This window comes from Oreochromis aureus, linkage group 16 (assembly GCF_013358895.1).
Source record: "Oreochromis aureus strain Israel breed Guangdong linkage group 16, ZZ_aureus, whole genome shotgun sequence".
Taxonomy (NCBI): Eukaryota; Metazoa; Chordata; class Actinopteri; order Cichliformes; family Cichlidae; genus Oreochromis; species Oreochromis aureus.
Window position 1 is genome coordinate 23,275,602 of NC_052957.1, and position 14,668 is coordinate 23,290,269.

At 40.4% G+C, this 14,668-nt stretch overlaps 1 protein-coding gene across 1 annotated transcript in view; it reads left to right on the top strand.

Annotated features, from left to right (window-relative positions):
* The first annotated feature begins 14,162 nt into the window (after positions 1-14,162).
* The window catches only part of clybl (citrate lyase beta like), a 63,942-nt gene continuing 63,436 nt past the window's right edge, over positions 14,163-14,668 (top strand). The window contains exon 1 of the mRNA XM_031734453.2: positions 14,163-14,241. Within this exon, the coding sequence (XP_031590313.2) occupies positions 14,198-14,241 (44 nt within the window). The 5' untranslated portion in view covers positions 14,163-14,197. The remainder of the gene's footprint in view (positions 14,242-14,668) is intronic.

Consider the following 14,668-nt stretch of genomic DNA (forward strand, 5'->3'; position numbering starts at 1 on the left):
GCTGTTTTGAGAAAGGTTAGATGAAGTGATAGAGTGTGAGGTTTTATTATGTTCCTGTCTCTGAGGTTTTTCAAGTTCATACTCTTATGTAGCTGAGGTAAATGCAGAAGGCCTGAGATGGTACTGATGGAAGATATAGCAGGAAGCTAAAGTATTGCTTGATGTGTGAATGAAACACTAACAGTCTGAAGGCAGTTGTGTCTCCATATATATATGTGTATGTACAAATCTAAACCACCAACCCGCCTGAAAGATTAAAAACATACAAACACTCTAAACTGAAATACAAGGTGTTAAATTCTGAGAATAGTTATAGCGGTTGAATGTGGCAATGTGAATCTGTGTTGGCAAAAGAAGGCACAACCTGAGCTTCACTGCAAACAAAAGATGCAGTGTGCTCATACTGCTTCACTGACGAAATTTAGTGCACCAACTTCTTGGACTGCAACATCAAGATGATCAAGAACAGTCTGGTGGTGTTAATGGAGGGGAATCCCCCGTTAATTCTAATAAATTCTAACTAATTTTAACAAAGCTACAGCTGGTAGCGTCAGCAGCCACCTGACAGCTGAAGTTGCCATTTCCCTCATGACACATGACTATAAAACCTTTAGAATTTAAGCTGGTGAGTGGAAAAAAACAAAAAGCAAAAAACAAAAGTGAATGCGTGTATGTCTTTCTGTCTGTAAATATGTCTGTGTAGGTTCTCAGTCATCCAGGTCATAGTAATCTAAGGAACTTGAAAAGGGGTATAGAGTGAGGTCATGTTAAAAAGCCATTCAAATTTGGCTTACATCCACCAAGGTCTTCAAGATAAACTTAATGATTTATTGGTCAAAAATTGACAAAAAGCCTCAGAACTTAGAAACTATGATTCTTATAAGTGTGGTGTGTATTGTTAACATATAGAAAGTACCATATAAAGATGTCAAATTTGACCTCTGACCTCTCCTTCAAGGTGAAAGTGATAATAATGCTAGATTATAAAGTATTCAGCCATCTTTCACAGCCATAGAACTTGAGTGACATCCCACTCTAAATCCATAGGGTTTGATATGATGTCGGCCCATGCTTTGCAGCTATAACAGCTTCAACTCTTCTGGGAAGGCTTTACACAAGTTTTGGGAATGCTTATTGGAGTTTTTTACCATTCTTTCAGAAGCATAATTGGTCAGACAGTAGTCAGACAGTGGTCAGACACTGATGCTGGACAACGAGGCCTGGCTCGCAGTCCCTACTTTAATTCCTGAAGGTGATCTGTTGAGGTCAGGACTCTGTGCAGGTCAGTCAAGCTCTTCCACACCAAACGTGCTCATTCATAGACCTTGTTCTGTGCACTGGTCCACAACCAAGTTGGAATTGGAAGGGACCGTTCCCACAAAGTTGGGAGCATGAAATTGGACAAATTTCTTTGACTGGAACTGAGGAACCGAGCCTGAAAAACAACCTCACATCATAATCACCCCTCCACCAAACTTTACACTTGGTACTATGGAGTCAGACAAGTACATTTCTCCTGGCAACAACCAAACTCAGACTCGTCCATCAGATTGCCAGACAGAGTACACGAGTACACCAGTGCATCTGGCACTTTGCATTGTGTTTAGTGATGAAAGCTTGAATGTAACTGCTCAGTCATGGAAACCCATGCAGAATCTTTCCTCTATGTGCCTCAGCACCCACCAATCCCCACTCTGTTATTTTACATGGCCTACTGCGTCATGGTTGAGTTGCTGTCGTTCCAAATCCCTTCCACTTTGTTATAACACCACTACCAGCTGAATGTGGAATATTTATTAGGGAGGAAATTTTAAAACTGGACTTGTTGCACAGGTAGCATCCTATCACAGTACCATGCTGGAACTCACTGAGCTCCTTAGAGCAACTCATTCTTTCACGAATGTTTGTAGCAGCAGTCTGCGTACTTAGGTGCTTCTTGTACCAAATGACTGGAACACCTCAATTCAGTGATTTGAATGGGTGAGTAAATGCTTTTGGCAACATAGTGTATTTCTTAAAACTGTGCTAGGAAAATATGCGGGGATTCTGAATATCACGTTACTTTGGACCTCTGAACTCTTCTTCAAGGTCAAACTTGCATAAAATGTCTTTTATCTTTAAAAGTATTGTTAAAGTTCTATTGCTTTGTTTGTATTGGCAACATTTAGTAAATGATACTAGTATATGGGGATTCTAAATATCACATTATAGTTTGCATCCAAATATCATGCCCCATTTGACCTCTGACCTCACTTTTACATTTCACATTTGCCTTTCTTTTAAGTTGACTCCAACATGTCTCTTTTTTATCGCACTATAAAATTCGTAAAGTACTTTTAAAAAGAACAAAGAAAACAAAATGAATATATACAAAATACTTTAAAGTAAATGCTGCCCAGAGGGCAACCGACCTTTGGAGAGCTTTGTGGTCTTTGAGTGCTTCTTGTTCTACAGTAAGCTATTTGACTTTCACCGTGGACACACTTAGGAAGTTGCTTTGTGGTTTATTGGTTAAAAAGATCCCTGGTTTGCAACCAAGAGACACAAACCCAGCTTTAGGGAGGTCACAAGCTAGTGTACTCTTTGTGCTGGTTCCAAGGCATCTGGTGTAAACACAAAAAACAAGTGAGAAGCTAAAAGCACATATTGTGGACACTTATGAAAGGTACCAAAAGGTACAAAAATAAGGCTTTGTTTTACTTTAACAATGCTAACAATAATCCACAAAAAAGATCATAACTTAAGCACATCATGTGATGTAAGGGAGAGAGCCTCAGTTGACTAATGTGCTAACTGAGTGTCGAAGTCTGGGTGTGAAAAATGCCACGTTTTCACATCATCAGGGGCTAATAAATTTACCATAGATTACAATATCTAACTTTGTGATTTATGAATTATTGATCGACAAGAAAGACTTTTACTAGAAGAGGAGGACAGTTAACTGGAAAAAAGAACTCACAATAACCTATAGCAGGCTTCATCCATAAGTTATCTACCTCCTTGTTTGGTATATTGTCTAATAAATATTAATATAGTGACAGAAGGTCAGACGCAGCTGACTATTTTTAATCCACACCCATAAATATAGACCCCTTCTCACCTAATTTTTGGTTCCGTAAAGTATAGTGCAGCAAAGTAAAGTACAGTAAAAGTACAGTGGAAGCTCTCTGGCTATAATATTTTACTTGGTTACCCACAAAAGATTTCCAGCTTTGTGTAATTGAAATGGATGGCTGCTGGATAGGCAAAAGGTCACTAATTGTCACCAGTCAAATGTGGTTATAATACAGCTCACTTAAGTCACAATAAAAGCTTCATGCAGACAGTGTCACCTGCAGGTTAGGAGCCTGCTGCACTTCAGGCCTAAATTTCATGCTCCATTAATGATGTTGTGCCCTGAGTTAAACATCTCATACCATCTGAAAGATGTGCTGGAAAAGGAAAAGACAGTCGTTCGTTAAGCCCTTACTAGGTGTCCTGAGGGTATCGCAGTGTTAAATTCTGCAGAAGCTCAGGAAGAGACGAAGGGAGGAGATTATCACCAATCCTACCCAGGCAGGGTCTCTACTAAAGCCCCAAAATGGGCTTCAGCAGTACCCGTAGATAGATCTTAAACCTGGGTGTACAAGAGAAACACAATACACAGCACATTGTGGATTTGAATGCTATTTTGTGTTCTGACAAATACCTGAAATAAAATAAGTGAAGAAAACACCAGTGGCAGCAGCAGCATAAAAAGTTGCAGATGGTAGTTTGTAGTAGCGTGCTTGCAGTTTTCTGGGTTGATGGGTGTGTGACATGAAAGGTCTTAGGAAATCGAAAGTGACGACCCAGCATGGAACATGCATGGAAGTCACTTCTCAAAAATGTGACCTTTTTCTGGTTGTTAAGTCAGGGGTGGGCTAAAAAAAAAGGAGGGGGTTGAGGGGAGAGGGGAACAAACTGATTTGAAGAGAATTACACAATACTCAATGGTGCAACTCCAGTCCATAAAAGAACACCCCAGAAGGCATATCGTTTTAAAGGCACCCTCACGGTGGAGGGGAACCAGGGGTGTGTTGGTGAGCCAAACTGGGAATGACTTCTGGTGTCCACAACATGTGTAGGATAGTCAGCGTGGTTCCACAAATGATGCCCAACCAAATTTGGGATGTTTTTTGCTGCCAAAATGAATTGCGTGTGAAACTTGCCCCACTCACACGAGACACACAAAGTGTACTTTATTAAGTTAACTTCACTGTGCTGCTGTTTATTTGTTTGGCAGCCAAATAGAAAAAATAATGATTGGAAGAAGCAGCTGTGGTTTTACTTTTACACAGAAATTCCACAAAAAAAAAAAGAAAGAAAAAAGAAAAGGAAAATCTGCACATATGTACAGTGCTAATTTTGGGATAATTGCAATATAACATAAAACCACTAGAGGGTGGGCGAACATTACAAATCCGAAGGATAAACTAACTCATAAGTTAGCAATAAGCAAAGAAAAAGCGTTTGAGAGAAAGCTTTTATCATTTTAAAACTTCTTTTTATTAAAACTGTCATGTCTGCATTATTTGCGTTTGCACGGGGTCACTGTGGTAGTGTTAAAATTGCGTGCTTGTGTGAATGCGTGCATTTGTGTGAGTGTGTGCGTGCGTGCATAAGCAGTCTGGTGGACATACCGCAGGGGACTCCTGCGTTGTCAGTGGGCCTCATGTGGCTCGTGTCTGGTCTCATCAGTCGCATCAATCGCCGCCTGCCCTACTCAGGCCTTGTCCCCTTTGCCACCATGCTCGCGTGAAGACTTTCCTTTCACACTTTGGTTCATATTTGTCACCTTTATCACTGATGAGCCCTTTGTTGTTTTTCTGGAAACACTTTAACTCCGCTTGCTTCGGAGAGGCGAGGATGCTACCTGACTCTTGTTACTATGAGAGAGTAACGAGACTGAATGAGAGCGTATGTGCGAAAAGCAGCCGTTAGAAGCTGTCACGGGTGTCTGTGATTAGCAGGCCACGATTTCTCTCACATTTCATTTTGAGCCTGTCTTAACATAGGGGGTCACAGCCTGTTTTTAACACGCACCAAACCATTGTGCTGTGAACTTACTGTATATGAACTGCATGCCAGACTCTTTACGTGTATGAATATATAAAAATCAACACAAACTCACAAGAGTTGCAACAAAGTACCAACAAATTGGCCCATCTAACTAACTTTTTTTCTTTATATTGCCACTTTACAGTACACACTAATCACACTGTAAATAAATGACAATATTATACACACATTTATCCGCAAAGCTACATTAAGCTGGAATATTCAGTGTGAAATCTTGTTACACTTGCAGTGCACTAAACCACCATGAATATCAACGTTTGCAGTAATGACATGTTAAATACTGACTCATAACATGACAAAGTTTTCTGTGAACCCCCTTTTTCTCCTAATAACATTTCGATGAATTATAGAACCTCATGTCAAACCATCCCCCACCCCAGTTGCGTAGAAACTAGCACTAGAGGGCAAAGGTATTCAGTGATTTTCTGTTTAACCAGAACAGATCCGTTACCGGAAAAAGGATCTGAGCTTGGTTAACACAAGGTTTGAAGTTATAGTGCGGTTTGCAGGGGTTTTCATTTCCATAACCATTAAAACAGGAAGCGCGCAGCTGAGCAGCACCATCTTCAGGCTCAGCAATGAAACAATACTTAAGCACTCTAAACTCTGACTTATATGTTCTTCTATGTGTTTTCATATGACCTGGACTGCTGCTGGTGTATTTTCTAAAGATTTGGTTTTTGCAAAGAAGAAGTGTATACATTTTAAAGAGGATGTAGTAGTTAGTGTAACTCTGTTTTTCAAAAAAGAAAAAAGAATGAAATGCAAGCTGCAGATAAAAGAAAAGAAACACACAATTTTATGAAGAAGTAAAAACAATATGCAAACATGAAAATGCATAAACGTGAAGGTAGACAATAATATCAATGATATTACGAGCTATTCCAAAAGCTTTGTGTTTATGGAATTCCTTGTCACTGGTCTTCCATCAATATTTGTATACCAAGCTTAAACAAAGCATGCATTCATCTGCAGCCGGTGACTCTGATTGTGTTTAAAGATGTGGCCTTGTTCCACTGTCCACGCCGCGGCCGGTTTTCGGGTCATCTGAGGCGATGTGCATATTTTGGATGTCATCTCGGCTGTTGTATTATTGTTTTATTCACAGAGCATGGACTAATTATTTCAACAGCTCTCTTCATTGGGGAGCAGACTGACAGTTGCCGTCATTGGAGTGATCAGTCTGTTCCTTGGACTCAGCCGAGGCTATTTGATGTATATTAACAATAATTGGTGCCACCGCCACAATGATGTTTAGTAAACCTTTGTGCTATTTTCCAGGAGGATGCCCATGAGGAATTTTTTGAGTAGCTGCTCTGTCTACAGACACGCCTTCAGAGGCAGGACAGATGGGATGACTGCTGTCCTCTGCAGATCAGTGACACCACGACCTAATCATCATTATCACCTTAAAGGGCATAGTATCTCTGTGTGTCTCTTCTGATCAACAGAACCACTAATACCCACTAAACACCACACTAACTCTATTACTGTAACATTTAATTATTAGATCATGCAAAAGAGATTTATAGAATGTGGCACTTGTTATTCTAAATAATTGCAAGATAGCTATGGAACATTATTTAAATCATTATTTACCCATCTTACAATTGTGACATGCAAGAAAGTCATGAGATTAGGTTTGATTATGTGTATAGAAAATAGAAAATTGCTAGCACGAGCTAAAATGACTATTTGATTATTTTAAAAATATTTTTCAGTTAAAACAAACTGTTTTTGTTTAGTCATTGAAACTTTTTACCGCCTCTGTAAGAAGTAACCGTTCTGGTTATGCTTTCTCACTCTTCCTGAATGACAAGGAATGATTAAAAATGCGTGTGTTTGTTATTTTTATATCAGCTATCAGATTATATGGTAAAAGCAGAAGTTGGTTAGTTTGTGAGGGTTTTTTTTTTTGTTTTTTGTTTTTTTGCAATCTGGCAACCAGTGAAGTAACAGTGTCTCAAGTTCCAGCATCTAGCAGTGACTCCAGCAGGTTTTGAGTCTGCCAGATTCTACAAGTGAATGAAAGGCAGATGTGTGGTGACAGCACTATGCTCATTAGGCCGAATCAGCGTCACACTGTGACAAGTGGCCAACTTGAGGCTTCACTCATCACTCACTGCTTACTCCATTCAACCAAGACCAGCTCGGACTGTCCCACACCTAATTTAAAACCATTAACTGTTCTGGCCTTTTCTCTTTTGCCTTAAACAGAACTCTAGGTCTGCAACACCGACAAACTAGTTCAATTTTTACCAATAATCTCCTGCTCAGGCATTTCTTTAACTCCTCAACTCATTACCCAGACCTAACCGTGATCCCAACGGCATCTCTGACTCTGACCACTGGTCAACCCCTTCTTCTCAATCCCAGCTGTGTGGTCAGTGCTGGCCCCTCAGGACCTCTATCCCAGGGCTGAAGCTGTGCTATCTATTTCAGTCCACTGCAGACCAGACAGCCGCCACTGTGGCTTCAGAGAATTCTCTGGCTGCCGATTGCTGATGGTCACCCTATCCTCATATGCTTTAGTATCCCCTTTGTCCAAACTGCTTAGCATCTGATGGGTCGCTCTAAGCCATTACGGCCAATCTGCAATTATAGATGTGTGGCTGCTGGACACAGAAACAGATGTGCTTTGATCTATTTATGGTGTGGGTGGATGGGCTGAGTGTGGGGTGTGTATGTGGGGGGGTGGTTATAACAGCTTACGTCCATGCGTGGGTCAAGTCATGACGGTTTTGACATCTCTTGTCTTTACGTTCACTTGACATGCACTCGTGTTTTTCAATAAACAAGAAGTCCAACGATGAACGATCACTAAGAGAGAGCGGCAATCGCAGCTGTTGTGGTCGTCTGTGCATTTCAGCACATATTCACAAAAGTGTGAATGCTCTGCATGTGTGTGTGTGTGTGTGTTTGTGTAGCACTAATCTCAGTATGCCAGCTGCAACCAAGCATGTGCAGAGGTGAGAACTTGTTGCATGGAAATTCAGACAAGCCTGCTACACTAAGTAAAAAGGAACCAGTTTGAGCCCCATCTGTTTAAGCACCCAAATTTACCAAAGGGCAAAATAGTTAGTGTTGCAGTGCATTTTTAACGCCTTGTCTGCTTTTTTTTTCTCCTCAGATTGAAGTGCTTTGGGTGGTGAAAAATGGAAAACAAATGTACTGTTGACAGCTTTCCTATGCCCAGGGTGTGTGAGTATTTATATCATAAAGGTGCCAACACATCCTAGTTTTACAGCCTGACCATCGCTGCGAGGGGGGTGGGGGGCAAATGGGGAGCAGGGGGGCTATCCTGTAGCTCATTCTGGTAATTACTAGATCAGTGATGAATAGGCCTTGATAAGCCTGTGACAAATTAGCTTACAACAAAGTCTGCTGTTGCGTGAAATTCTTATTCATTTTAAAAGAATTTCACTTTATAAAAGTGGGACATCTACAAATGGAACCTGCTGATACCACATTCACTCCCGGCGTGACTACAGTACAGTCTGGACTACATTAAGATTGGTGTAATTGCTGAAAGTGCCGTAGCTGTTTTGCTGTTTCGAGCCAGAGTTTTAAGCCTCACTAACTTCCACAGTCATTTTTCTTTCTTGTCACTTATCTTATTGTCGCCGCTTTGCTTGTATTAAAAATTCACGGGTCACTTGTATGGCATTTAGTGCTTGTCTCCAGTGTTCTGCATGCCCATGCTAAGTAGTCAGTTGTGACCACTTTTCACAGCAGCAGCAACGCCTTGGGCGAACTGTGATTTCATAATAATATGGTGTCAGTGGCAAGCCTGATGGGAAAATGGTAATAACTCCACTATCAATATGAATAATGAATGGACTCATATCATTTCATAAATTGGATGGGCTGTACAACATATGGAAATAAGCATGCATATTGTTTTTGCCAGTGGGTTTTACTGTTAAATAAAAGCAATGCAGTTTAAAGTGCTTTTGCGGGCCAAAATACTATATCATACATAAAACAGTGGGCAGCATGCTATGGGAGCCTACTGTCTACTGTACATTTGACAGAGTGCACTTGACAGAGTGCACAGGGTGAGTCCAGCACTGACTTTGCTTTGTAAGGTGGTCTGTCCTGAGGTGAACCATGTGTACACAGCTTTAGGTCCTCTCTGATGTATGTGTTTCTCAGTCAACTGGTGTCGTGTTTCGAGGCCACCATCCCACTGTGTTTGCTCAGTGTCAGTGTACTGAGGAAGTACTGCTGGAACACTCTTTCATAAACCTACAAGCAGTTCTTAAATTTCAAGAATTAAGAGTGCTGTGATGTTCAGTTTTTGTTCGCCATCCAAAGAATTTGTATCTATTTAACCATTTTCCCCACTTGAAAGCATACTAGGAGCCTTGAAGCTCTTTTCTGAACTGAGTGGTTTCTATCATATTTAAGGCCTGAGGTGTCAAAACCAGTCATTAAGGGTACAGGGGAGGTCGTCAAATGTCGTCTTTATGTGGGAAAGTGTTACGGTAACTGAAGCAGGCCCAAACATGTTTACTTATTGTGAAATTATTCGCATAATTGCTCAATCCCTCAACAAAATACCCAAGAAGTTAATATTCTGAAGTCTGGCTGAACCTGCTCATTAATTCAGTTAAATGAAGTGAAAGAGGCAGAATCAGAGTGAACCGAACGGGAAAAAAAGCCCTTAAGACCATTTCCTATGATTTGGCTAGCATGTGGTAAAGTCCAGGGGTCAGTATATGTCTTTCCCTTTCTTGTTCCTGAGCTTTTTTCAGTGTATTAATCTCACATTGGTTTATGCTTAAATCATTTCCTTTACTGTTCCTTCCCTCTCTCCTTGTTCCTCTCATGATTGCTGGGTCAGTAACTTGGTGGTGGATTGGGTCAGGGGGCACACTCTGGTTTTGTCCACCAGCTCTGGGCTGTGAAGACTAATGCCTCCTGACACTCTCAGCTCCATCAGTCCTGGCAGCATCATTTTTGTAATGCAGAAGTCATCAGGGCCTAGGATTGCGTGAGGGCTCTCATCTGGAAACCCAAACAACCTTAACCTCATTGAATTCCTGTTGATGCATACAAAAATTAATGACTGGTTTAAGTTGCTACTTTGTCTCCTGGGATTACACCATATTCCAAGGGATTGCTTTTCAGGAAATCTCTCTAAGGTTAAATAACTGATCTGGTTTTAAGGATTAAATAGGAAAGATTTTAAAACCCTTGCTCGTGTGTATGAGTTGAGTTTTTTTTTTTATGATTTCAGTTAAAAGGCCAAAGTTTAATCTGAATTGCATGGCCTCTTTAACTGGTGTGCTGGTCTTTTCCAACCACACTCCACTTCCTTTATGGGCACTCAACTGAATTGTTGCTTAACCTGCGCAGTGACCCTGCCACATGCTATCTGCACCCTTCTACGCAAGATCCACCACTACACTATTTCCCTTCTGGGCAAGGGTTTTGCTCTGTGTCAACCAGAGCCACACACTTGTGAAGGGAAATCCATAAACCTTGTGTTAGTGTGGAGAAAAAAAAGCCAGCACCAGTGCTTACTCATCTGTTAAAAACGGAGTGATCTGCAAAGTTTGTATGAGAGGGTTTTTGACGGTGCCCTGCTGCTTTGTCAGTGCAGCACATGCTGCAGGCACTGGCATCCCCTATTGCCTTCCAGGTCATTGGCCAGGCTCAGCGGGAGGTGGGCTTCTAGCCCCATGACACGTCCCTGATTCACAGCTGGATCCGTAACAAGGTATCATAGCAAATGAGTCGGTAAAACATCACTGGTTTGAAGAGCATGGAAAATTGTCATGATATCATTTGTAATTCCTGATCTGGACTGCCGTTGGTAGAAGAGAGAGAAAGAGAGTGTAAGAGAGATCTGATAATAAAGGGATTTTATTCCCCCGTACCATCACCACCACCACCACCACCACCAGTATCACCCCCTTCTTCCACACACCACTCCAGAACCTGACCTCCAAACTGATGCCTCGGGGGGGGAGATTCAAGCTAATGTAAGGAGGCAACAATTAAACATCTCATGATTCTCAGCCAAGTGGCTTATAGGTGTTTCGCTTGTAACATGAGAGCTTCATGACACATTGTCCACATCCTGAATATGGTTTTTGCTCTTCATTACAAATGACTCATGAGTGGTCGTGATGTGTCAGACCAGGCCAGCCCTGGTGTGTTGCAATGCTAGAGGTGATTTTAGGAGAGTTTATCTAGGTTAAATTAGTAGCAAATATGGCTAAATATTAGAAAAATTACAACAAATTGACTGATATTCAGATTTTTCTACTCAATAAATATTAGTTTCAAATTTTGTGCAGCTTCTTATTTCTTTCAGAAAAAAAAGATATAATTGAAGTATATGTTTTACAGATCGCTGGTAATGCTGCAAACAAAATGAATCATTTCAAAAGAAAAATAATACATGTATTATTTATATTTTCTTTTATATAATTACAATAAATCGTCTCTTAGCCAAATCGTGACATTAATAATAATGAAAATCTTGGCACAGACTACCTTGATCATTCTTAGGATTAAATTAAAGAAATATTATATTCTTCCCTACATCATCAAAGCAAAACAAAAACTTGTTGTATTAAAAACAGCTTGCAGTAACACTAGATATGTAAACCTTTATGATCTTTAACCTTTCTATGCTTAGAGTACAGTTGGCTGTGAGGCTGTGTGCGGGTTTGATGGATGCAAAGAATGGACAAACATCAGCTCCCTCTAAAACCACAATGGAGACCTTGGATCTAAATGTCATGGTTTCATAACGGATACACTGACATTTGTGTGATGGGATTTAGCCATGGGTTAATATAGCCATTGCTGGCACACCGCATTGATGTCCATCTCACTTGGGCTGTGAAGTCTATCTCACCATTTTCTCTTTCTGGTGCACTCACAGAGGTTTCTTTCAAAGGGATGAATTGGATTCTATGCTGGTTTAAACCAATTATTTTATCAGAAAAAAACCTGTTTGATATGTAGGTTTGTTTTATATGATGTTAATGTGCCTCAGGAGCTGTTCAGATCATTTTTTTTTTTTTTTTTTGGTGAGTGTTGGGCTTGGGGAGGGGAGGGTGCTACTGGGGGAAGGCAGGCGATCAGCATTAAAATCAGAGCCATGTAAATCTAATCAATTATACAGTTTTTCAGATAAAATGTTGGTAAATCAAAACACATTTTCCAAAAGTCACAGTATAATGAGAAATTTAAATTGGAAACAGAAACCATTTGTTTATTATAAATGCCAGGGTGAGGTGGTGACTTGCCATCCATAAATTTTGTTATCCTTTCATATTCCTTTTATCTATGACTACAGCTTTGGCACTCGTTCAAGATTTTAATGAACCCAGACTTCTGAGGCATCAAGGCCTAGTGATGCATTGTCCATTTGGATGGGGGAGTACAGAGGGGGACAAAGGCAAAAAGCTTTCTCTTTTGACATAATATTTTATATTCTGTTGCCTTACAGGGGGGTCATTAAGTGATTGCAACATTCAACAACATAACAGATTGACAAGAATAAACACATATTCTGCATATATCTGGAATTAATACCAGACTGATGAGCTTGTGCATGGGTGTGTGTGTGTTTGTGTGTGTGCGTGCATGTGGAAAAGAGTGACTTGAATCAAAAAATAATTTTCTGTGCTTCATGAGGACACGGAGAACCCTCCTGCTCTGGCGCGACCTGGTGTCGGCTGCTTTCTTGGGCTCAGAGGTTCCTAGGGGAGACCAGAATGGAAGTTGAGCATCTTGCTGTGATCCAAAGAAAGTGTGCCAAATGCTATCAAAACTGGATTAGTCGACAACAATTGTGTTCGATGAAGAGAAGGGGGAGGGAAAGAAGTAGTTTCCAAGTAACCCATGGATGGAATTTTCCAACTCCATCACATTTTTATCACATGTAGAAATGACCTTTCTTTGTTTAGTTGGATGTTTTTAAAAATGTATGTTAGCCTATCTAAAAAAGATTACAGATTTTTCAAGTGACAAAGAAGAACCAACCTAATTTTTTGTCATGTTTTCCATGGATTATTAGTCTATGAGAAAGATAAAGTAAATAATGGCAATCCATTCTTTCAGTTGTCCCTGGCGTTTTTGGCTTTTTAGTGTTGAAGGTGATGCAGTGTCTATACTTTAACCCCGTGTCACAGGGTGTAGTGTACTGTATATTTAATTTTTTAAAAAAGAAATTCAAAATATAAAAAAAACTGAAGAAATAATGCAGAATAAAAAAATACATTAAGTAAAAAGCAGTTTAACTTAGACTTTCTACTTTACGTAAAACTGGGGCAATTATCTTCTCTTATTATGATGAGAAAATAAAATATTTTGTTTGGTATGATCTGTAGTGGATAGATTTTTTTCTTTCATTTCTTACATTTCAGACTTGAGACGTTTTCTCGACTTTTTCTCAAGTTAAGCTAACAGATACATTTGGCTCTATAGCCCTCATGAAGTAAGCCCTACAATAAATCCAGCAGCACATTCACATTTAAATTCAAACACAGCCCAAAGGCTGTCCTCTGAATGCTGACATTTGGAGCAAATCTCCTGCTGACTTAATCATGGCAAATACTATGTGTCATTTGTGCACCACACTTGGACCTGGCTGATGGTAGCTGTAGTAATTCACCACTGCTGCGAGAGACAACTCCTGGGGTGACGTGCCTTGTGCTCAAATCTCACTTTCACTTTGTTTCCCCCATTTCCTTCCATTTGAAGCTCCGGGCAGTCTCTGCCTTCAAAGAGCAGACAGTTCATTTGAGGACCAGTTCAGAGAGACAGTACTCTGAGATCATGTGTAATCCACAGAAACTTTGACTTTAGTTTTTAAGCAGCTGCTCTTATTTTGTTGAATTACTCTTTATTTCTGCTACTTTATCACAACTGTTGGACTGGAAACATATTTTATCCGCTGCACTTTATCCTCGACAGCAGTCCCAGACAGTTACTCTCTGTTTACCTCCCCATGTGCTAACAGCAGTCCAGACACGCCCCTTTCCAGGCTGTGGCCAATCACATGATTCAAGCTGCACACACGCGCTGCTTGTGAAGCCAATCGCCGCTTGCTCTTTTCGCGTCATCGGAAAACATGGCGGCGCACATTACTAGAGCTGTGAAACAACTTGTCCCACAGTAAGTCAATATATTTTCAGTTTATCTCGATTGAAAATGATGATTTGACCTGTCGGCCGAGGAGGAAAAAACAAAACACACTGTAAATATTTAGGCGCTAATTTTTATGAATAGGTTTTCCTGCACATAGCGTGCAGCTAGCAGCTGCTGGTCAAATGTCACTTGTTTTGTAGGCGGTGGAGAAGCAGCTGTGTTTGTAGCAACATGTTTTTACAGCCTTGCGTTTTCCAAAATAACGGAATACACAGTTTTTGTTTATTTTTATTGTAGCAACGTGGCTGTTATTTGTTGAACGAGTTTAGTAATGTAGTGTAAGAATGTGTGACTCATTCTGCCTAGGGTCACAGTTTTACAGCACATCTAATGTGAGGTGGGAAACAAAGTAAAAATGTTACTGGGGCCAAGAGGTAGTGTGTAATTTGATAAC